The sequence below is a fragment of the Pyxicephalus adspersus genome, chromosome 2, assembly GCF_032062135.1.
Source record: "Pyxicephalus adspersus chromosome 2, UCB_Pads_2.0, whole genome shotgun sequence".
NCBI lineage: Eukaryota > Metazoa > Chordata > Amphibia > Anura > Pyxicephalidae > Pyxicephalus > Pyxicephalus adspersus.
The window spans coordinates 21,965,857-21,991,682 of record NC_092859.1 but is presented as its reverse complement, the minus strand read 5'-3'; the positions used below and the strand labels follow the sequence as shown (position 1 = coordinate 21,991,682).

General features: G+C 38.9%; 1 protein-coding gene across 1 annotated transcript; it reads left to right on the top strand.

Annotated features, from left to right (window-relative positions):
* On the top strand, window positions 1-25,674 carry GYS2 (glycogen synthase 2). Its single transcript, XM_072399906.1, has 16 exons — window positions 1-329; window positions 4,063-4,244; window positions 4,789-4,980; window positions 5,995-6,180; window positions 9,940-10,084; window positions 11,018-11,135; window positions 11,516-11,636; window positions 13,353-13,459; window positions 13,810-13,869; window positions 14,687-14,765; window positions 15,925-16,038; window positions 16,707-16,833; window positions 19,895-19,990; window positions 20,839-21,002; window positions 21,697-21,777; window positions 24,672-25,674. The coding sequence occupies exons 1-16, from the start codon at window positions 209-211 to the stop codon at window positions 24,897-24,899; spliced, it is 2,121 nt and encodes a 706-aa protein (XP_072256007.1). The 5' UTR covers window positions 1-208; the 3' UTR covers window positions 24,900-25,674.
* The last annotated feature ends 152 nt before the right edge of the window (window positions 25,675-25,826 follow it).

Below are 25,826 nucleotides of genomic sequence, written 5' to 3'. Positions count from 1 at the left end.
GATCAGTTGGGATCTGTCCACTTAACAAGTCAGAGAAGGATTTGGCTGGGAGTGTGTAATGCTTTGTGTCAGGTAGTGGAGCCATAAGCCCCGGATTATCCCGTAAAGAGGGCCTGTCTTCATCTTCTTATGTCTTAGAGAGGCCAGGATCCCAGGGAGGGACAGCCACCACACCGGAATATAGGGAATATTTAGGCTCTGTGCTGCCATGCCTCTGAGCAGATCCCTGTCTGTCACTTCTCTTAATGGCCTGCCGCAGTGGGATGAAGAGGACCTGCCTATTGAGGATCTGCTTCTCTTCGAGATCTCATGGGAAGTCACCAATAAAGGTTGGTAAGCTTGTTTTGTATTAAGGGGATCTGGGAACAATTTTATGTGTTTCTTACCAAAATGGCACCAGTCTGGAGAATTTACAAAAACTTTTGCAATTTTTGAACACTTGGCAATTACATGGGCATGGCTTTGCAATACTGTATAGCAGGTGATCACTGACAAATTACAGTGATCATTTGCTAGGAAGCCACTTGGATTTGCAGTACATACAATATGTTTAGCTATGGACTGGTAAAACTAAGATTACCAATGCAGAAAACAATTGCAGAACAAGACCTTGGAATGAGAATTCACCCAAACATTTGGGCACAGATCCCCACTTCATGTTCATTTGCAGGTCAGTTGTAATATGGACTGCAATGATCACAAAGCCACCAATCAGAACTGCACCGAAATCTGACAGCAGAAGTCTGGGGACGATTCTGCAGAATTATTCAGATGACTTACAATGGAAGGTGTATGGGGCTGATTTGTAAAAAATAAAGTAAATATCTGTTGTTGCCTTTGTTACCAGATATTGTTTTTTTTGTCCTTGAATGTTCTAATAATTGAAACATTTCTTTTGCTAAATACAAAAAAATGCATACACCATTGGGATATGGGCTCATTATTCTTAATATTCATTATAATAATATTCATTATTATTATGGCATGTTTCAGAATTTTTTACCCTTGCATTTTCCAAATTGGGCCACTTCGGCATGCCCTTCTCAGTGTTTTTTTACAGGATTCATGTTCACATTATTAGCAATGAAAACATTTGGACTGAATATGTATAGAAATGGTTGTAAATCACATAACAACATGGTGGAGATTCATTTGCAAGCAGTCAGTCCCTACAGAAAAGTTCAGAAAACGGAGCCAATCAGGTGTAATGCACTGCTCATGTGCTAACAAAGAATCATGCTGATAGGAAGATAGAGCAGAGAGATGGGGCTATTAGTCTGCTGCTTCTCCATTCACTCTCCAATCACAGACTGAAGGAAGGAGAAAACCTGAAAGTAATATATAAAAAAAGTATCTGAAACAAAAAATAAACTAAATGTCATATATTACAGGTTACCAGTTCTGCATTTATTCTCTTTTTATCCATTAATTTTTCCAAGTATCGCTGCCAAGAAAAAAAAACTTTTTGTGTTAGGGTGTGTACAGCTCCATTCTATGTACAGAAAGGGCCAAGGTTGTCCTATAGGCTGGGCTTTCTGAACAAACCTGCTTTTGTTCTCCATTATATGGTGGACCAATGAGATAGCAAAAGTATGCAAAAAGGTTTTTGCTTTCTTTGTACTTTCTGTACTTATATAAATAATGAAAGGATGATATATTACATTTTTATTTTGGGGTGTAGATACAATTTAAAGAAAAAGCAGTTCTAAATCCTACCAGACAAGGGGCTGTGCTGCATGGCTAAACTTTGTAAATCTCAGCCCTGGATAGACACACAAGCAAATCCATATGCAGATGCAATCACTCCCATATATATATATATATATATATATATATTTTTTTTTTTTTTTTATTTATTTATTATTTAGCTGTTCGCCTGGAGTTCAGCTTTAATAGAGGAAATGGGGCGTACATAGCCCTGCCAGATCAGGAGGAGGCTCCCCTGTGGCCCCTATAGGTTAATCATTTCTCAGTTTATTGACTGAAACCTATTGACAACATCAGAAGGTTCACAGAGAAGCCTGCAGACAAAGTGCACTGGGGTCAAGGCCTCTAAATGTCCAAAAGAAACACTGAATGATCACTGAATGGACACAGTGCAGGATACACAGTGATTGGCCTGAGTCTCTGTGTTGCAGTACCTCTATGTGGACAGTGGATGGCAGTATAACACCACAATTTAATATGAAGGGCTGCGCAGAGAGGGCAAAACTAGGTTTTATGAACTTTTTCAATGCAAAGTGAATCAAATCACATTTAGCCAAATGTAATAGTGTTCAACAAATCAAAGATAGTATCTAGTCTCCTGTACTTTATACACTATATATATATATATATATATATATATACATATATATATATATATATATATATATGTGTAACACTGTTCACTTTAAGTTCCAGGAACAAGGGGCACCCCTTCTTTTGTCTTAAAGAAAATAGATCAAACATTTGCATACATAAAGGCTTCTCCACAGTATGCACGAAACATATTTGGCTTGTTACATTTTTTTATGTAACAGCACCTTTCTGATAATCCAGGGTCAGTTATCTGGTTCCACTCTATGTTGGGTTATATGAACTTTCTGGCAACTGGGAGTTCTGTGCTGGCTTTCAAGGTGAGGGCTAGTTGAAGTTAGTTTTATTGAGGCCAAGTAAATCACTTTCAGTATTCTGCAGTGTCTGGATCAGGGTTTTCCAACAAGGGATCCTCCAGAGGTTGCTAGGGGTTCCTTGAGCAATGAGCAATTATTACCACTTTTAAGTAATAGCAATGACATTTTTGGCTATCTGCGAGGGTGACATTATTCCCAATGGTCTGCACACTAATGTACTGTGAGCTGGGGATATAGTAATTATAGTAAAAGTTCCCTGAAGACCTGAAAGTTGATTTAAGAGTTCCCCCATGTTAAAAAGGTCAAGAAACACTGATTTGGATTGTCATGATGGCAGGGAAATACATGGAAGTATTTGCCATACTGACCTCCAGTGCTGGAATATTACCCTGTACTCATGTCACAGGTATATACCAAGAACCCAAAGTTGTGTGAGATACTTTCTCATTAATTCACACTACATCCCAATACAGAAATAATACAACATAAATAAAGGTGTTTAGCCCAGAAATACTTTATTACTTTGTACACCATATATATAAATCCATGTGATTGCCTTAGGGATCAGGAAGGAATTTTATAGCTAATAGGACCATGCTTTGTTTGCCTTCCTCTGGATCATACATAGGATTAGAGTTCTGTATATTCATATTTTCATTTTTTATTTTATTATCTTGGTTTAACTTTTTTATCCTGATCTAATATATAACTTTGTATTTCTCTGCTGACACGGCACATGTGAATAAGGTCGATGTTAAATTATAAGTAGCAGTCCATTTATGGAGTCCAATATATAATATTGAGAAAAGTGTTTCCATCCCTGACCTTTGTATTAGCTGCAAAGATTTTGTCACATAAACTCTCCATCAGAAACGTGCACCTTGCTGAATATTCATCATTCTTATGGGTTTTGCACTGCGAGTACAGTTTCCACTCTCAAAAATTGCTGACCCATCACCTTGACCCTTCTCCTTGGGGTCAGCTGTTGCCCTAATGGTGGCATTAAATGCATCAATATTAAAATTGGACTAAAGATTTCAGGAGCCTGTCTGCAAAATGCAAAGTGAGAATATCTTTATTCATGTTTAGAATGTGGATCTACCAATGTGAATCTACCAATGTGGATCTCATGCTGCAATTATGCACCAATAATCCCCCTTACCTGTAAATTGAGAATAGAAAAATTTATGACTCTGCTCACCCAGTTGTTCCCAGCATATTACTTGTCAGCACATGTGCATACAGCATACCTGATTGGCTACTTGTGCTGCTTCTCACTCCCCTGATCTAGACTCTGCTGTACATGGTCTTTAGAAGGCTGATATGAGGTCAGATATTTTAAAATACATTTCATTTTTTTCTATACTTAATTGTGTTATTTGGTGTTTTTTATCGCTGGCTGGAGTTCTTAAATTGCATAAAAAGACTTTCCATTGTCTCCTTTCAGTTGGAGGGATCTACACAGTGATCCAGTCCAAAGCCAAGATCACAGTGGATGAATGGGGGGATAATTATTTCATGATTGGACCGTACTATGAGCACAATGTCAAGACACAAGTGGAGATCTGTGACCCCCCTGGGGCAGCCATCAGGAAGGCTATGGATTCCCTGCAGGCTCAAGGTTGCCAGGTAGTAAAATCTCCAGCAAGGCTAATCTGCTGTCAGAGGATTACTGAATCTCTTAACACTTGGAGAGTTTTTATTTTCAGAGGATAAATTCAATCAACAGTCAGGAAATCCTATTATATCTTCTTCCTGACGCTGATCCAATTACCTGCAGGGCCAGGAGACCTTTTCCGGGGCCCACCTTGGCTCTCAATCCCTGTTATCTGTCTGTAATATGGACTGCTATGCCAAATCATAGAATGGAGAATAATATAAAGGGGACAGCGCTCTGTCTTAGTCATTGTATAGTAATTGCAGAATATTCAGATTTATGAAGCTGTCTACATTCTAATAGCATTGCTAAGAAATAAGTCAAAATATATAATATAATATATTACTCGTCCTAATTCAAGTAATAATGTATAACGCTTGCAAGCAACCTTCAGTTTTGTTATTTCTTTTTTAGGATTTGTGTGTACTTCTGTAGGAAGCCTTGAACTTTTCTGATATTATTGTAGTACTTCTCTTTCTTTTTTGTTCTCCCTCCAATGTGCATTTTGTCTTTCAGGTGTATTTCGGTCGCTGGCTGATAGAAGGGAGTCCGTACGTTGTGCTGTTTGACATCAGTTCAGCTGCCTGGAATTTGGACCGCTGGAAAGGGGATTTATGGGAAGCCTGTAGTGTGGGAATTCCCTTCCATGACCGAGAAGCCAATGATGCCTTATTATTCGGGTCCATTGTGGCATGGTTTCTGAAAGAGGTACGGTGCTGCCCAAATTTACACAATATTATTCTAACAATTCTAATATTTGATACAGGCTATCCACCAAAAGTCAGTTTCTCAACCATTTTTCCAAGGGGCTCGGAATACCATTCCCAGATGAGCCCCCTGCTGGTGATATCTGGCATTTCAGCTCATCTGGTCACATTTTTTGCTGCAGAAAAAAAATCTGCAGCAACAACAATCAACCTGTGTCACTGTCTCTATCTGTCATTTGCAACCCCTATTTAATGTACAGCGTTGCGTAATATATTGGAGCTGTTTTATTAATATAATAATAATACTAATAATAATAATGATAATAACAAAGTGACACATACAAGCAGATTAATATTCACATTCCTGATGTATCCTCCATAGCAGCAGGATTCTATTTTGTCATCAATCCTAACCTAACACCCACCAATTCTTCTACATTTGGTCTGGTCACAAAGGATTTGATAATTTGCTAGACATAAAGAGATAAGGGCTAGAAATCAGTATTTTGCTTTTTCCAAGTGTTTATAAAAAAAATTCAAATGTAACAGAAAGGACAAAAAAAGGGGTTTTGTTATGGACACAGACAAAATATTTATTGTTTGTATAGATACAATTTGATAAATTTCTGTACATTAATCTGTTACATTGGAATTTAATGTGAATATATAAGGATTGGCCACTAAACAATTGCAATGAAATACACTCTCTCTTCTTTCCCTATTGTTATATTACAAATGTTTAAAAAGCTTATCAGATTCAAACAATATGAAATCCATCGTGTTTAGTGGCATGTAATGTGGTTAGTAAAGAAATATAAGCTGTTCGCATAGTAAAGTAAATTATCCCTTTGCAAGGAATATTTCACTTAGCTTAGTTGGATGGAGATCTGCTGACTTCAACCTTCCAATCATGTCCATTGATAAAATTTAAGCTAAGTGAATTATCCCTTGCAAAGTTGAGGTTTTCCATGGTATATGGTGTCTCCATATGAATATTCTTTTGTGATTTCTGCAGCTAACCAATCAGTTTCAGGACAAACCCAACATCATCGCCCACTTCCATGAGTGGCAGGCTGGAGCTGGTTTGGTTCTTTGTAGGTATCAGAAGCTTCCTGTTGCCACCATATTCACCACTCATGCCACCCTACTGGGCAGGTACCTGTGTGCCGCCAACGTGGACTTCTATAATCAACTGGATCAGGTAGGTGGTCCTCCTTTTCACACTAATTGTTTTTTTGGCAACTGTCACTTCTGCCCCACCTGAGCAGTGAACCTGGAAAATTCACAGTGAATCAGTGAACAGAAAATGCCAGTGCATGAGCATTTAAAGGGTAACTTTGCTAAAAAAAACAATATTTCAGAGTTTAGTGGATGCAGGAGAGTTGGAATTGGCAGGGATCCTGTTAGTAAGATCTTATATTACACTCTCTGATTTTTTTATCATTTTCTTTTTATAAAATAAATTGAATTTGCGTTTGGGACTACATTGGGATGGAGGTGGATCCTGCATGGTGAAGATTCCCTGAACCCACTAAATAATGGATTTCCATTGGGTAATATTGATAAGTAATGGTAGTTTCAGCCCCTTAAATATAAAGAATGGGGGGGAAGCAGAATTCAGCCAAAGTGCCAGTATGTGTTGGACGAATAAGAGCAACAATCACTTTTAGCCACTGTCCAGTCCCAAAAAAATAAAATATCATTGGTTTCTCCTTAAAATGTTCATCTGACCCTTATCAAGTTTGGATGGGCAGGAAAAGGAAGGCAGTAACGATGCACCCCCTTTCCCCCTTTTTGTGTATCATTCCTTATACATGACTTTCAACATTGGGAAGGGGGGTTGTAAGGTGCAGGTGGTGAATCTTCCCAATTTATAAAGAATCCTTGTCTCAATGTTGAGGAACAGAACCTCTACTCCGCATCCAGTCCCCCAAAAATAATTTGTTTTTCGGAAGACTTTATTTTTGAACCTGAAAGCCCACTTAAGGGGGTGGCCAGATCCCCCCTCTTCTTTTAGGGAGACTGAGCATAGAGGGTAAATGGAGGGTAGTATGCAATACCAGAAATAGTTAAGTAGAAATAAGGACAATGCACATACCCGGTAGAAATGATTGTCTTGGAAGTAAATCCATTATCAATAACGTCATCCGGGGATCCACGTCAATCATGATGACACATCACACGCCTCAGCTGGGATTCCCTGCCGCATTTCTACAGCCAGATAAATGTTTCTTTTTAAAGTTGACATTGCCATCATTTATAAAGTCAGCAAGTACGTGTTTGGGTTTTCTTTGAAATAAACTCTTTCTGGGAATTCATGTAAGGAGTATAAATCTATTCCTGCATTCATTCCTCTTCATGGGGGTTCTTGTCTAGTTATCCCCGGGTTTAAAGCAAGCCTAAACTCAAAAAGTCAGCAGGAGGTAGAGGTATAATTGATAAAAGGGACATGAAATGTCAAAAAGTAAATCCCTGGATCCTGGTCAACCTCATCATCCTTTTTGTTTTAGCCCTATTCTGTATAGCACATGCACCCGTGTATTGTAGAACTTGGCTCTGTGTGTGGCGGCGCTGGAGACATTGGGTCTGATTTATTAAAACTCTCCAAGGCTGGAGAGGACACACTTTCATCTGTGAAGCTGGGTGATCCAGCAAACCTGGAATTGATTTCTTAAAAGCCATTTGCTATTTGTTAGCAAATGTTTTTAGTCCTGGACCAGATCTATTCCAGGTTTGCTGGATAACCCAGCTTCACTGATGAAAATGTATATTCTCCAGCCTTATGGAGCTTTAATAAATCAGGTTACATCAATAATGGCCAAAGGGGGTTGCAGTCCTTTTAAAAAAACTGCCATGGAGCTGGCGGTAAGGATGGTGACTTCCTCCAATGTGGCAATGACAGGTCCTGGACTTGCCATCAAAGCCTAATTTAGCAAGTATGCTGTGTACATTTGCTGATTATGGCAGAAGCTCCCCACCCACCAATGAAGAAAGTTCTGCTCCAAGAGGGCTTTCAGCTTCCACAATGGGCCCCGAAATACCCTTATACCCTTCGTAGGGCAGGAGATGTAGGAAACAGATTATTTAAAAAAAGGGAGTCTTTGCAAGGAAGGGAAGGCTTCGACAAGACGTTAAATCTCTCCAAGGCAAGGGGAAATCAAAAAATGTCATCTCTATCCATGTTCAGATGACAAATGAAACATTCTGGATTTTCTCCATTTTTGATAATAGTTATCGGGACAGAGAGGGTATCCCTCCCCGGCATGGACACACAATAATAAAACAGCACCCAATCTTCCTATAGTCCATCCAAATCTTTTATCAGTTATTATACTTTCTTTTGCTGTTCGGACCCCTCGCCGGTTTTCATACCACAGAATACAACCTTGATGGACAGACTGGTGCCCCCGTTGTGTGTGTGGATGGTAGCAATATTTGCTATAATTTGTTCCTCTCCAGAATCCATAGATATCATATCAGTCAGAAGCGGAGTGAAGGATGTCAGCAGCTGCCCTTTGTATGCGGTCGGCCTTTAAAGGTTAATTCCGGCGATTCCTCTGCGTTCCTACAACAAGCAGTAAATGACTCGTCTGACCTTCGCGGCACGAGGAAGAAAAAGGCGAACATTCCTCAAACAGGCGACGACCCCCCCATCACTCTCCCGCCCGCCCCCGTCTCCACCTTTGTGGCCTTTGGGCTCAGCTGACCTTTTCTGGCCACAGACACCCCCATTAGGACATCTGATATTCCAACATTTGTCAGAAGGTTCCGGAACACAACCAGAAATGTCCGGCACAGGGCGAGCATGATCCGCCATCATCTCTTGTATTACTGCCTTGTAAATGTCAGTGTGTTCGGGGGTCCAGTTCTGGCTACACCTAAATGTTATCTAATTTAATATACTTTTCTTTATTCAAAGATGAACAAGTTTTCAGAAGACTGATCTCCAGCCTTCCCTTTAGCCTTGCACAGTTGTACAGCTTCTCCTCTGGAACCACTTTTACTCATTTTACTGTACACTGTGAGCGTTGCTCAGTCTTCATTAGAAGCTGCAGCAAGTCAGACAGAGCCCATCCCATTTCCTGGCTAGAAGATGTGCAGTATCATATAGCCCCTTCCTCCCTATCCCGACTGTCCCTGTCCCTCTTTTATTTATTGGATTTCAGTACTGTCAATCATGGAAGCCCCCTGACATCCACCCATTAATATAGTGATATATTATATATAATATAGTGATATTTGCATAACTATTTCAAAGAGCCTGCCTACTGCTTGCATCAAGGGTGCAAACCCTTGGGAAAAGTAATTGGCAGAGGGGCTATGATGTTTTCAGGAAGATATGGACAGCACCCTGCTGGCACCTCCCACCAGTCTTAATCTGCCTGCATTTTATAGGGGATCACAGAGACCCAATGATAAAATCACTAGTTCAACTAGTTCAAGAAGGTATTTAATAAAAAATATTAAAATAATAATAAAATAAATACAATGTTGATGAGGTAGGAAAGGAGAAATTGGGGAAGGAAACCTATAGCAGATTAAACTTTGTAAATATTTTATTTCTGTCTCTGACCCCATTGCTGAATATCTCTCAATCTGTTTCCAAAGAAATAGAGGAATAACAGTTGTCACTGTTCCAGCGATGAAGATTGCACATGTGTACACAGACCATGACAGATCTATCTGCCCTTCGGCCTGGAATGACCAAGCTAGGAATTTGATAATTAAATGGTTAATATAAACTCTGGGAGGAGAGTCCCAATATTCCTTATTTTTTTAGATTCAATAGAGAACGCTTAGAACTTTGTCAGGTTTTATTGTTTTGTCCCCATTGGTGAAATTGCTCATGGCGATGCCAATACCGTACGCTTCCCTCTCCACCCCATTTCTATGTTGTCCAAGTATGAACTATAAAACCATAGTCTGATCAGCACTTTGTGTTTTGTTCTTTTTAATAAAGTTTGATATTGATAAGGAGGCCGGAGACCGTCAGATCTATCACCGCTACTGCATGGAGCGTGCGTCCGTTCACTGCGCTCATGTCTTCAGCACCGTGTCACAGATCACCGGCATCGAGGCCGAACATATGCTGAAGAGGAAACCTGGTAAGATAATTCATAGAGATCGGATCAGCTATTCCTTGATCAGTGCCAGACCATCTGTTCTATGTCTTTACAGAAAACCTGAATGGATTCCTTAAAATATTTTGCTGTTTGCTAGCAAATGTTTTGAATCCTGGACCAGATCCATTCCAGGTTTGCTGGATCACCCAGCTTCACTGATCAAAGTGTTTTCTCTCCAGCCTTGGAGAGCTTTAATAAATCAGGGCCATAGTCTCATAGTAATACATAGTGCTGTGTTCATTGATAGTCCCAAGGTAATACATGGTCCATTGCTCATAGATAGCGCTGTGCTCATAGGTAATCCTATTTCACACATAGTCCCATGGTAATACATAGTGCAAAGCTCATAGATAGCGCTGTGCTCATACGTAATCCCATGTTCACACATAGTCCCACGGTCATACATAGTGCACTGTTCATAGATAGTCCAATAAAAAAAATAGTGTAGTGTTCACAGGTAGTCCCATGGTAATACATAGTCCAGTGTTCATAAATAACATTGTGCTCATACATAATCCCATGTTCACACATAGTCCTATAGTAATACATAGTGCAGAGCTCATAGATAGTGCTGTGTTCATATGTAATCCCATGTTCACATAGTGCCATAGTAATACATGCAATGTTCATAGATAGTCCCATAGTAATACGGTATATAATGCAGTGTTCACACATAGTCCCATGGTAATACATAGTGCAAAGCTCATAGATAGCGCTGTTCCCATACGTAATCCCATGTTCACATATAGTCCCATAGTAATACAAGCAGTGTTCATGGATAGTTCAATAAAAAAATAGTGTAGTGTTCACAGATATTCCCATGGTCATACATAGTCCAGTGTTCATACGCAATCCATGTTCACGCATGTTCATAATGTTCATACCTTTGTAATATATTCATATTTCTTTTTTCAGATGTCATTACTCCAAATGGATTAAATATAAAGAAGTTCTCTGCCATGCATGAATTCCAGAATCTGCACGCAATGTACAAATTCCGCATCCAGGAGTTTGTCCGTGGCCACTTCTATGGGTATTTATCACAAGGTCAAAGCATCACCCAAACAACCCTTTTTAATCTTCCGCTACCCTCACCATCACTGCTGCATCTTGTAGTTACTCTGCACAGGATGCAGCATGATGAGTGAGGTGTATTCTGAATTCAGTATATAATGTAATGTAGCACAAAGGATAGCAAATCATAGAAACAAATTACAGGAACCTATTAGGCCATCAGGCAGCTGACATTCATCCAGATCATCGTACTTACTGTATGAGTAAGATCCATTCCCAGAGCGAAGTGGTGTCTTTGTTCTTCTTCAGTTTTTTTTTTATATCCAAAGTGTTGTATTTTTTACCTATAGGATGAATCTATATAGGAAATCTTTTATCACTTATTCTTCCTCTGTGCAGACATTTGGACTTCAATCTGGAGAAGACTCTCTTCTTCTTCATTGCTGGCCGATACGAATACTCCAACAAAGGGGCGGACATATTTCTGGAGTCTCTGTCCAGGCTCAACTTCCTGCTCCGGGTAAGATCTATCAATTCTTTGCCATTTCTCCAACTAGTGGGATCCTCGGGGGCGGAACTGAGACCCTGGACGATACAAATCCACACCTCCAAAGAGTGAAGCAAGCAGACAGTACAGAGCAGCCCTGGTGGACATTCTGTCATTGGGGATTTTTTGGCAAACTTGATGTTGCTCTAATAAGCGACCTTGACCTTGTTGGTGAAATAAGCGACATTTGGTGCTGTTTTCCTTTGACTGACAAATATGTGAAAGCCATCAAGGTTACCTAGGGTTAAACAAATAATGTTTTTAACAGTCTGATTGTTCAATCTCTTTTAGATCTACCATTGATCATTGAACACAAAGGTCACATGTCCTTCACAGGATTATATTTGAATGAAGTGGGGAATAAATTAAATTACTGTTTGTGCCTATCATTATATAAACCGGGCAAATGGCATTTTCAGCAGAGCCCAGTGGTGCCTCCAGATCTTTTAGTATTGAGTGACTTTTTAACCTTTCCTTTATCAGCAGCATTCATGAAGCTATGAGAAGCGTATTGCAGCCATGACATGAGAAATATAAAGCCGAACCTGTAATTTATAATATTGTGGTGTGGATAAAGCTCAGCATAGGGTAGAGCCGAGGGCAGAATCATAAAAATAATCAGTATACAGGACAGGAGATCTCTCACCGAAGACACACAGCGCCCCTGGCCGAATGAGGCAACCCACGCCGTGTTCACAGACAAATGGCCTCCATGTCCTCTGAATCTCCAGGATGTGGGGGAGAAAATACCATTGTAATATTATTAAGAGAAGATACAGCAATCACTTCAATAATTAAATGAGTAAATATGAAACAAGAACATAAAACATAATAAATCAAATGTTAAAAAAAAAAACAACCGCCTATATTCACCAACCTAGATCTGCCTTTATGTATAAAAGGCAATTAATTAATAATGAATAATTAAAGGCAATTCAGTTATCTGCAAATATTTTCTTGTAAAAGCTGAGCTTTGCCTTGCACTCCTATTAGGACACCTATGAGTACCTAAGGCTGTGCCAATAAAAGGGCAAAAACAGATGCCTTGAAATTAAGAGAAAGGACACAGCTTAATGCAATGGTGGACATAGCCCACCACGGGCCCCTGTGCAGAACTTACTTGGGCAACCCTTCCCCCCGTTGAACCAAGCCGGGGCACCTGTGAGAGTCTCTGTTGGCTGGGCACACTTTGCACCTCCATATGTCCGCTCCTGGCACAATTATTACAGAGATTCTGCCCATAGCTTCTTCTGCCTAATACCCCGGATCTCCTGATCACTTTCACGTGCTGCTTTCAATGCAGGTCATCTCTGCATATGTTTGTTTTGTCCAGGTGAGTTCATTTTAAAGGAAATGTTATTTAAATTCATACAATACATATGGCACTAAAAGGAGAGATCAAAGTGCCAAAAAATGGATATTTTGTGCTTTCTGTGAAAATGAATATTTTGTGCTTTAGTTTAAACATTTTCCATGATATGAAATAAATGCAAATCCTACCAATGAAAAAAAGAAGTTCTTATAGAGGCCCGGGGCAAAAGAATCCTCCTTGCCATGACCCATTGGAAGTCAATGAATGATCCGGCTTATGTCCATCAAATGTCATGAGTGACCACGGGGCATTTAGAGTGTGACAGTTATTTCATGATCTCTTCTTTTGTGGCTGACATTCCAATTGTTGTTTTCCAGGTTCACCGGAGTGATGTGACTGTTGTAGTGTTCTTTATAATGCCAACAAAGACCAATAACTTTAATGTGGAAACGCTGAAAGGTCAAGCAGTGCGGAAACAGCTCTGGTAAGGGCTTGTCCTAGCAGTGGCAGCAAGAACTGGGCAGTTCCCAACATCATCCTGTGTATCCATATGTTATAGCTCTGACATATTCTGGAGTGCTGTACAATAAACACGTCACATCAGTCAATGCACCAGAGGAGTTTACAGACTAATGTCCCCTCACAGTGACACACTATTGTTATGATTATTAGAATTTATATTGTAATATTATATTAATATACATCTATACATCTCTAACTTATACTGCAGTGTTGTTCAGTGACCACTCTGCACCATAAGGGCTTACTTTCTAATGTCCTACAACAGTGACACACTATTATTAATATTATTATTGCGGTTGTGTGTTCTTCCAGGGACACGGCTCAGTCAGTAAAGGAGAAGTTTGGGAAGAAGCTGTATGCAGCATTATTGAAGTACGTATAAAGGAAAGTAAATTCAATGTTGTTCCACTCATATTTCTAAATAGTTGCTGTAAACCATGTATAAATACATTAAATGGCTCAGCCAATCCGGCCACCAGACAATGACAGCCAATGATGGGTAAAGTAATGCCAGATCAGAACTTGGACTGTTTATTCAAGGTCAGGAAAGCTCCCATCCAAGTTGAATTGACTTTATTTGGAATGAGTGAATCCAAATTAGGAGAATAATTGCTAGGCAGGGGCTGTCACTTTTTAATTACCTATATGGCAGGATCACTAGGAATTGTTTTAATAAAGGCTGAAAATTTAAAAAAAAATGAAAATGTTTTTTTAAAATGAAATTTATGCGGGATTTAATGATTGGGTTTTTATATAACTTAACCTTTAACCACACCCAACAATAATCTCAAACCAAAAGCAAAATGCATACTTACATTAATAAATAATATATTATTATGGCAATATAAGTGTGACAGATAGGAAGCTAAAAATGTCATAAAATAAAAAAAATTACCAAAATCGACCCAACGAACCAATATAGATTGTGGGGTGTCCAAGATAGTTTAGGGGGAGCTAGTTGGGTTTTTTGGGGGTATCCTAGATCATTGCTAGATCCCCCACCTACTAGATTGTAAGCGCTTCGGGGCAGGGTCCTCTCCTCCTGTGTCTGTATTAGTCTGTCATTTGCAATCCCTATTTAATGTACAGCGCTGCGTAATATGTTGGCGCTATAAAAATCCTGTTTAATAATAATAATGTTTAATTGCTGATTTGTCTGTTCTAAGATAATAAAATCTTCTCTCCTTAGAGGGGAAATTCCTGATCTGAACAAGATTCTGGACCGGGATGACCTGACCATCATGAAAAGGGCGATATACTCCACACAGGTCCATAATTCATATATCACACTCTCTTCTGCTAAATAATACTTTTAATAGGATGTCAGGACTGGTAGTAATGAGGGAAACTGATTGATTTTTTGCCATTTTATTAAATGTTATTGCATTAAAGAGAATAATAAAAGTAGCATAGTTTAATCACTTTAAGGCTGACATGGGTTTTGCATCTGTTTTTTGCATTTTGATTATTTTAGTTTGTAAATTTGTACAGAAATTACCAATTATGCCTCTAAAACTTACATTTTAAAAGTTGTTTACTGAGCTGCTTTGGAGACATTTGCTTTTAAGGTAATCGACTTTTTTATTATTTAGAAGGAATGTTTTTTTTTTTGTCTTTTTGTATTTAAAGCAGTTTATTTTATTTTTCATGGTATATGTGTTTATTTAGATTTTATATGAGTTTGATTTTGCATTTGTGAATGTTTACAATTCCTGGGAAGAAAATCTGAAATAATGGGGACTGATTATAAAGGTATAAATCCAACATTCACCATAAATTTTGTGATGAAGAATCACATGTAGGAGGATTCTCCACCAGAAAATGTTTGGTAAGGGCAATTTCAGAACTCCCTTGGAATTAAGCAAACCCATGCGGCTACTGGTGGCTGGTACCTTGCCAGCTGCTTGGTCACTTGAACTGCCAATGTCAGCACATTTGACTGGTCTATGGTGCTGCTGTAGAGAGAAGCAGGCAATGCTTCACTTGCATGAGGAAGTAGTAACCACACCACAACCTCATGGTCAGTGTGAACATTGCCTTAATGTCAGATTAACTAATTTATAAAAAGACCAAAATGAGTCTTAAAAGGGGACATTTTTGGCACAAGAACCATAATGGGTAAAATAAAATTCTGTAAGCCTCAGGGGACATTTAAAGCTCTTTGCACCATCAAAACAAAACTACTATTTCCCTTGCCCTATGATTTCAATGCATTTGGTAACATTTTACTGAAATCTCCCAATTTGTGGTACAATTTAAAAAAACAGTGGATCTCTCATATCCCTAATACTTTGTTTTGGGGGCCTCATCTCTTTGAATTAATGTCCTGTATGTTTCTATTATCCGTATACAATGCATGTGTATAAGTTTGTGTTAAACATTCCATGCATTAGTATTAAAATTTTCTTTTTATATTTCCCATCACAGCGCCAGTCTCTGCCTCCCATCACAACGCACAATATGGTGGACGACTTCAACGACCCAATCCTCAATACGATCAGACGGATTGGCTTATTTAACAGTCGGACAGACAGAGTGAAGGTCGGTGTGATAAGGATGTTTAATGATGGGATCAATGATCCAGGAAATGCTGTTTAATTCTCAATCAGGATATTATTACCATTCATTTCCTAAAAGCTTCAGACACGTCTGTCCGTATATATGTATAGACGGGAATATAAATCAATGTCCAGATCCATATAGTGAATATTGGATTGTTGGAGGGTGTGACAGAGGCTGACTAATGTGGATAATGGGGGGATATTTAGGAATGATAGATGAGCGTGAATCCCATAGAAGGGATTTTCATGCGTCAGAAGAGGGATCTTTTACAATGTATAATAATATTCACTGCCCCTTTAATTCTTCTTTTCTTATACTCAATGCAAAATATTGGATGATAAAAGAAGCACCATTTCTAGCATGTACTTACTAAAAACCTAACTAATTACATATTCTGCAATCACAGCGATATATAGTACATTGCAAGCTAACTAAGTTGTACAAAGAAGATGATCTGTAATTGTTCTATGCTGTTACCTATATAATTAATATTACACAGTATTTATATAGCGCCATCATATTACACAGCACTGTACAAAGTCCTTAGTCGTGTCACTAACTGTCCCTCAAAGGAGCTGACAATCTCCTATAGCAGACAATCACAGTTTATAGCAACTTAGTAATATGTTGTACCTTCCATTCCTCAGGTGATCGTGCACCCAGAATTCCTATCTTCCACCAGCCCTCTACTACCACTGGATTATGAGGAGTTCGTCCGAGGGTGCCATTTGGGGGTCTTCCCATCCTATTATGAACCCTGGGGATATACACCAGGTGAGTGACTGAGAACTGAGAAGTTACCCAAACCCCATCTGTGGCATTAGAATTAAGATTTGTTGTGTTGTGCAGAGTTTAGGGCAGAACAGGTATAAATAAAATTCCTATCTATTGAAGGACACATGAAATGCCTCACCTTCAGGTTATACTGCTGCCTACAGAAAAAAAATGTTTGCACTATCCCTAAGTCTAGACTTTTTTTACATTGTTTCTGGAGCTTTGTGCGTTTTATTGTAGCTCACTGGCACGGTAGTCCTAAATCCCCAGCTTTTGGAGTAATATGCCTAGAAGCCTCTGGTTGCAGGGATAGTCAGAAAGTGATTTTCAGGCACTGGTAAAAGTCGTCTGCAGAGCACTTTTCAGATGCTCTGTGTTTGACCTATCTCTGTATACTTTGTCAGTGGGCCAGTAAGACGGAGATTTGGGAAAAACTTCATTGATATAGAGCACCTTTATTCTCCTGTTCTCACAAGAATTGCCTTAGGCAGGGGTGTAGTTGTAAAAAAAGAAGAGGGGTCACGGTACTATTCATAGTGAGTGCGCATCATTTTTATGTAAATGCCTCATTTCCGAAAAAAAAGAGGGCATGGCTTGCTCGCCCTACTACACCCCTGGCCTTTGGAGACCCTAGTCATGCACTGGGTGGACGGTCACCCTCATCTCTTTTCTCACCGATACAATGTCAAGGAAGCATCTTCCTACTGCTGCTCCTGCTTGCACAGTGCTAATTGATACTTTGAACTGAGATCCCCTCCTGGTGTCTATCTGCAGACTTTGGTCAACACCAGCCATCCAACCCCTACAGTTATTTGGGGTTCATGAGTCTTGTCTCCTAACTTTAACCTACATTTTGCCATGTCCGTGCTTACTTCAGACACTGGGATATGTTCTGTTACACTGGGGTCCCCAGCTTAAATTCTACTAATGGCAGCATGTCCAATGACAATGCCAATATCTACAGCCAATAATGTTACCCCCAGCTCATGTTAAAAGGTCAACCTGATGACAGCTTTGGTTGTAAGACCCCTAGGGTTTGTTTGCTGTGTAGATCACTACCCATTTGGATTGCTTTTGGGCATCCCAAAGAATAAAAACTTACAATGTCCCTGAATGAACAGAAAAGTTGTAGTCTATTGAGGGACACAGGTCTGTTAGTGGTAAAGGTTAACCTGCTGGCTTACAGTTTTTTTTTTGAGGGGGCAAAATAACCTGAAGGTTTAAATATTTCAATGTTGCTCAATTGAATTTAAAAAAATAATTTTATGATAAGTACAACAATTCTGTTTGTAATTCTATTATCTCTCTTGAGATAAATAAATATAGAAATGAAGAATTTCATTTATTGGTGTAGTTGTGGCAGGGAAAACCAAACTGCATATCAGTCTCTGCACCAGAGGAGCTTACACTCTGTTGTTCCTGTTTAATTCATAGACAGAAAAAAAACAGATTCTTCTGTATAAAACATGAAATTGCATGCATTATGGCTGTTTATAGATTTTTGCTGACTGGAGTTCCCTTTATTGTCCTTCTTCGTCATCATTTCTGAATAAGGAATCCTGGTGCCAAGCCAACAATGAAGATTCCTCAGCAGTGATATTAGCTCATATTTCATTTCATTTAATGCATTATTGATTGAACACCTCTATGCACATTAATGTGATAACTAATAATTTACAACAGGGAAATCCCAGCAATACAGGGAACAATCAATTGGTAAAGGATGAAGAATATAACATTAATTTAATACCTATATAAACTGCGTCTCCGGGGAACTCCAGAGTTTAAATCTTTTGGTGTCTGACGGCCCATCAATAAATATGAGACTGTGACCAGGCTCAACTAGACATATTACAAATATATATGTGTGATATTCAACCCAGAAACTAAATTGTAGTGCTACATGGATGTTGGAGGGTTGAATGCTTTTTTGATTGGCATAAGTGGGCCCTTTGGATAAGAAAGGACCAAGACGGGGCTCCCCGGAATATAAAGGACAAAGAGAAGGCATAAAGGTGGATCCTAGGATAAAAATGGGTGCAGGTGTGGTTTCCAGAATAAAAAGGGGCACATGTAGGGCTTCCATGATAAGAGGCATAGGTAGATTCCTAGAAGTAAGGGAACATAGGCTGGTGATATCCCATGGTGATATATGGCCCAGTGGGGCTCTTTGATGTAGAGGTAGGGCTCCTGGGATAAGAAAGCATGGGTAGGGCTCCTGGGATAGGAATAGCCATAAATTGGGTTACCAGTACAAAAATGTGCCCCCCATGATATAGACAAGGCTGTGGAAATGTAAGGACTTTTGGGGACAACAAGGGTTACAGGACCATAAGCAGAATGGAGTCCCCAGATATTACAGAGATAAGGATACATAAATAGAATTGAGAATTGTGTGATGAATTAGTTCAGAGGGATCATACAAGACACAATTCAGAGTAGAGAGGACAAGTCCTACACAACAGAGATGAATGGGCCCCAACAGACAATCCAAGTGTCCCTGACCCAGGATCATTGATTTTATATGGGATTCAAACACGTTCAGTGCAGCCAGACTGGATCTGTAAGCGTTCTATTTATAAATGGCAGTCTGCAGCATTTTCTGCACTTGGGGTATAAATCTACATAAATGGCAGCGTATTGTACAAAGCACCATGCATTGCCTTTTATTTTAATAAAGGCTGGAAAATCAGGTGTTACTGTAATGCATGGGCAAGCAGGGGACCTTAAAGGAGAACAGGGACATTCCTGACCTTTCATCTAAAACTGTGAATTGCATTGCTTCCATTGTGTCTTATTTTCAGACATTTGTGCACCTAAGATCTCAAATAAGTAATATGCAAGTCCAGAGATCTGACTCCATACTAACTCAAATTGATGCATGCCTGTTCTGGGCAGAAACTACAGACAGCCAGGTTATTAGAAATTTAGGAAAAAAGGCCAACACATCATAAATATTTGGAAATAATATCAATCAGATAATCAATGAAATAAACTTATTAGAAATATGAAAGCCACCCACTCCAGGTGTACTTACCTTGCTGTATTTGTCATGTTTCAGCTGAATGTACAGTAATGGGTATTCCTAGCGTCACAACCAACCTCTCCGGATTTGGCTGTTTCTTGCAGGAACATGTGGCTGACCCGGCTGCTTATGGTAAGAGAATACACAACCTGCAACTACCAAAAACACCAAAATGTGTATAAATGTCATAAGATTACAAAACATTTGGTGCAATGTTTTTTTAATCTTTTTATCTAGTAGTAATATTTGCACAAAAATGACATTCACTCAAAGGTGGGGAAAGATTTCTATTTATGACATGAAATTCTTTTGCTTATTACAGATCCAGTTGTTTGATTTCATTATATAGAAGGAAAAAACATAAAAAAAAAGTTAAACTAATAAACTTTACAAAGTATAATGATAATTATAAAGAAATACATTGTAATACACTAAAAATATACTAATGTTACAGTGCATTAAACAATAAATAAGTGAAAAAAGTCATAGTGATATTTTGGGCTCTTTAGGCTTTTTTTCCAACAAATAAGTGGATTTATTATGAGTGAGGTAATAAATCATAACACCTTTCCAATATTTTTATGTAGTTCACATATTTACTCAAAATCTATACAAGCATTCCCTCCAACATTAAGTAATTACTTTGTTAGTAGCTATATAGATATATGAGATTAGATTCAATATAATATAATTGCCTCACAGGTATCTTGCATTATATTTTTACAATGATTTATATTGTGAGAAATGTTATTGTGTGCAGTACAAAATTCACATGCAGCACAAACCACTCTCTTACTGCAAATTGAAAACTCCAATATTCTTAAGGGCCCATATGTTACAATGTTGCCAGACCATTCATTTTAAATGGCACCTTGAAACACAAAAGCATGAAATAAACTCATTCAAATATTGGGAGGAAATATTTATTTTTTCACTATGAAGATAGGGAACATGTTTTTATGTTTTTCTTTTCTCTTCAGGAATATACATTGTGGATCGGAGGTTCCGCTCACCCGATGAATCCTGTAACCAGCTAACTCAGTTCTTGTACAACTTCTGCCAACAATCCCGACGCCAGAGAATAGTCCAGAGAAACCGAACAGAACGATTGTCAGATCTGCTGGACTGGAGGTATCTGGGTCGGGTAAGTACTGATTAATGTTGTTATGTATTTCTCAGTATCTGTTCTCATTCAGTGTGTATAGACTTTGCACAATATCACTTCTCTTGTCCTGTATGCTGGATGTAATTCTCAGTATCTGTTCTCATTCTGTATGTATGGGCTCTGCTCAGTATCACTTCTCTTGTCCTGTATTGTTGGTGTAATTCTTAGTATCTGTCCTTATTCTGTATGTATAGACTCTGCACAATATCACTTCTCTTGTCCTCTATGCTGGATGTATTTCTCAGTATTTGTTCCTATTCTGTATGTATGGTCTCTGCACAGTATTACTTCTCCTATCCTGTATGATGGGTGTAATTCTCAGTATTTTTTCTTTTTCTGTATGTATGGTCTCTGCACGGTATTACTTCTCTTATCGTGTATGCTGGGTGTAATTATCAGTATTTGTTCTTATTGTGTATGTATGGTCTCTGCACAGTATTACTTCTCTTGTCCTGTATGCTGGGTGTGTTTCTCAATATTTGTTCTTATTCCATACATATAGACTCTGCACAGTATTACTTCTCCTGTCCTGTATGATGGGTGTATTTCTCAGAATCTGTTCTTCTTCTGTATGTATGGACTCCCCATAGTAGCATTTCTCCTGTACCATGGGTGTAACGCTCAGTATCTGATTCTACTCTTTATGTCCTAATTTACTATCCATCTCTTGCAGTTCTACATGCATGCACGTCACCTGGCTCTCTGCCGAATGTTCCCAGACAAGTTTGAGATGGAGCCGAGTGCCCCACCAAAGGTCAGTACCAGAATGCATATTGGGAGATATTAGTACCTATCTAGTTCCTGTTATAACATAATTTAGATCTTTATATGCCATGGAATTTGTGGTTTATATTTGTGCCATGTGAAGACACAGTGACCTCAGAGGGTACAGAGCTGAAACCAGGTGGCACATTCAGAAAAGTAAGATACCAGCAGCAAGTGTGGAAGACAAATGGTGAGATAAAAATAGGAGACATTCAGAATGCAGGATATGTCGCCCTTCAAAATTTCATGTAACTTGTGTCAGTCAGTTATTGCATTAAAGAGTTCCTCCCCTCTGTATTGGAATTTCTACGAAGCAGAATTCAGCTCAGAAATTTGTCTTCATGCCCCAAACCACTTTGTCTTTCTTTATATCTCCAGTAAATATCATTTTATTGTGTCCAGATCAATAATATCATAAAAGGTGCGTGAAGAAGTGCTGACATCGCTTCAACGCCGACAGCCGCTCATAACTTATACAACAAAGTGGATATAATGCCAATTAACTTCATGTAGCGGGTCATAAAAGAGATGAATGGATCCGAGGACACAGATAATGTTTTCTGAGCATTGGAGGCTTCGAAAAGCATAACTCAACAGGAAATAATCTGCCTTGTAATAGATCGAGACCCCTGCGGGAAGGGAGCTTCCATGGTTTATTAAAGTGCAGTTTCACACGGTAGTGAGATCTAGGTCACTTCATTTTACTTTTTCTTTATTGTGCGTTACTACAAAACTATACTGAATATGGGACCAAAAGTATGAAATGGCCTGATATGGGGTAAAGCAATTAAATGAAGATCAGACAGTTTCTTGCTGATAATATAAATAAATACTACCAAGCAGTGGGACTTACTGGGTAAAAAATGTAAGTGATCCCCAATTTATTGTTAGGAATGTTCTCCGTCACACAAGCTTTATCTGATCTTAGGGGTTGGGCGGATAGAGGTAGCACAATTGTGCAGATATAGGATACAATGTCATCCGCACATTAAGATGTTGTTCCAATATCTGATTTTGTTTGGTCACAATAAGACATGCAATGTTCTGGAGGAGCACAAGGAACCCTCCATCAGGCAACTAAAACCAAAGCCCTTAAATGTAACCAATTAGTAGCAAATATTGGGACCACATCCTGGTGTACAGATGACATCCTAATTTGCCTACATTGTGAGGTGCAGCAAAGCAAAGAAAGTTCCTGGTAGGTATATCCCTGCTCTCCAGGGAACATCTGATGATAGACAGCACCTCAAGCAACACATGTCCCCATGGGGAATGCAGCACCTTGAGGCTAAAAAATTAAATTAAATTGAGGCAACATACAATAATGTCTCTTACACTGCCCATATAGCCCAGTGACACATTTTCTGCTCTACCCAGTGGTGCACTATACAGGGGGTATCCAGCAACCAGTGAACGCTTCATCTGGAGGGCATGGAGTATGGATTTGTAACTAGAATGTACCACCTTGCAAAACACGTTAAAAGATCTAAGAGTCTATAACGTGTGTCATGTACAGTATGTCCTATGATGTTGATATATGCATTTTTTAACATTTAAATGAATTATGGTTTTATGAATAGCTGGATAAGTTTACTGAAGAAAGGTTTCCTATTTATCAATTATACAATTATCATCATATTAATGTTATTAATAACTTTAATTTATAAAGTGCTGGCATATAACGCAGCGCTGTACAATAGGAGATGCAGATGACAGACCTGCGTGCTTGATAAGTACTATGACACTGGAGGAGGAGAGGACCCTGCTCCATAGAGTTTAGTCATACAAGTGAAAATGTAATACAAACATATTAATACGAAAAACAAATAAAGCAAATGACAAAACTTTGCATATATTTGGAAGGGTTGGACACGTTTTGATTTCCTGCTATCCATTGTCACTGGAAAACGATGGGCAGATTTGCCCGGATTTAGTTCAATATGGATTCAGTGTACATCCTAAATGTTTACCAAACCTGTTCTCCACCAATCTATGTGAGCGAATGCTGCCTGCCGTGTTGCTTATGTATTTAGTGGGCAGTGTTCTCATCGGCTGGTGCTTGTTAAGTACATTAGCAACTGCAGTGCGCTAATTAACTAATAAAACAGCCAATGTTACATTGTACCTTACCTAACAGCAAATAAAACATCATCCCTATAAATGAGACATAAAGTCATTTATATTTATATTTTATATTTTTACAACACCAGAATAAAAGGAGAGAGGAACTATTCCAGAAACCACCCATTATGGGGGCAACTAGATTCCCTTATTTTGGAAGATTTCCTTTTATTTCCTGGTAGCTCTGAGACACAAATTGAAGGGAATATTCTCTGAGAAGACACAGACAGCAAGGACTAACATGACAGGCATTACCCTTCCCTGTTTTAACCAAAAGACCCCAATCACACTATCGTGCCCTACTGCAGGTTTAGGTATCATGTACAGCCCATGCAAGGGACTGGGTTCACTTGACACAATGCATATAAATTCAATAACTATTACAAAAATTTTGGCTATACATACATTTTATAAAGTAGTGAATCTGGTGGAGAATCCAAGACTCTCTCAGTAGTTGATTCTCCACCAGAGAAGGTTGGGTGAATGTCAGATTCATTGCTATATATATATATATATATATATATATATATATATATATATATATATATATATATATATATACCCCTATATGTCAAATACATTTTAGCTGAGTGAAGCCCACTATTTAAGCTGATCTGGATAGCAGGACCTTTACTCCCCATGTGGCCACGGGAACAGGAAGTGAGGGTAAACTTGCTTAGTAATACCAGAGGCAGCAGTATGATTCTATGATTCTATTAAAAGAAAATCCTTATTCTCTATATTGTCCTATTCTGTTTACAGACTGAGGGATTCCGATATCCCAGACCTTCCTCGGTTCCCCCATCACCAGCCACCTCCCGGCCATCCAGTCCTCATGGTAGTGATGATGAGGATGAAGAGGAGGATGAGGATGTGAGATACGATGAGGATGAAGAAGCGGAAAGGGATCGTCAGAACATTAAGTCATCCTTTGCTTTGGGCCCGGTGTCTCGGGGAAGGAAGAAGAAGCACGGCGAGAACAAAAACTAAAATATCATACAACATATCTGCCTGATGGGAGGGCCCAATATACACAGCACCCCTTGTGGCAAGGCAGAAATCAGTCAGGTCATTCCATAGTATCTGTAGTGTAGATTTATGATGTGTAGTTCCCCAGTGATTGTGTTTTTGTAGTAAAGAGACAATTCTGTGTTTCCTTGGGTTTGCTTTTTCTCTTATTACATTTTGGGATTTCCAGAAATGTTCAACAAACAGAGATTAATGCAGATTTTAGCAATAACACATACCCATTTACACCCAATGCAGTGTGTTGCAAAGTGCGCTTTTTGTGCAACGAGTTGTGTGGGTTTAGGCACAAAATGCACAAATCAATACATTGTGCATCCTTTTTTATTGGTCATGTTACTATACAGCTTTTCTAGAAGTTCCCCCAATGATTCCTGAGCATTCCAAGGCCAATAACTGAGATGCAGCCACCAACACTGCAAGAATAATGATAAGACATGGAGATGGAGGGTTTTTTTTGGATTTTGTGTCCCAAGAAAAGCTTTATAATAGGTTTATTGCAGCAGATTCCCCAGGTCACACCTAGTTGTATTATTTTCTAGATTACACATAAGGAATTTGCACATTCATTAAAGTGAATGTTCAGTCAATTTTATTTTAATTTGGAAGGATTAGGCCAGGATGGGAACACAATATTTTTACTGCTAACTTGGGGCTCCTTTTTTAGATCCCCCGTCAATTCCTGTCGTGCTGACAATTGTTTCTCCAGGAAGTGAGGGAAAACCTGCAACAGACGCAGTTCAAACCTTTCTCACACCAAAATGGTTTTGGCTGGATACACATTTAGATAATTCATAGGACAATAATAGGTAAATGACACCTTAAAGGTGACTGTAATATGAATGTTCCTGAACCACTGGCAGTGTGTGAATCACAATCTCTATTCTGCAG

Excerpts from the sequence above, each read along its gene's own strand:
- GYS2 (XM_072399906.1), top strand. The coding sequence starts at position 209 with ATGCCTCTGAGCAGATCCCTGTCTGTCACTTCTCTTAATGGCCTGCCG. Across the intron at positions 4,245-4,788 it reads TGCAGGCTCAAGGTTGCCAG|GTGTATTTCGGTCGCTGGCT; the intron begins GTAGTAAAATCT and ends TTTGTCTTTCAG. Across the intron at positions 13,870-14,686 it reads CTGTATGCAGCATTATTGAA|AGGGGAAATTCCTGATCTGA; the intron begins GTACGTATAAAG and ends TTCTCTCCTTAG.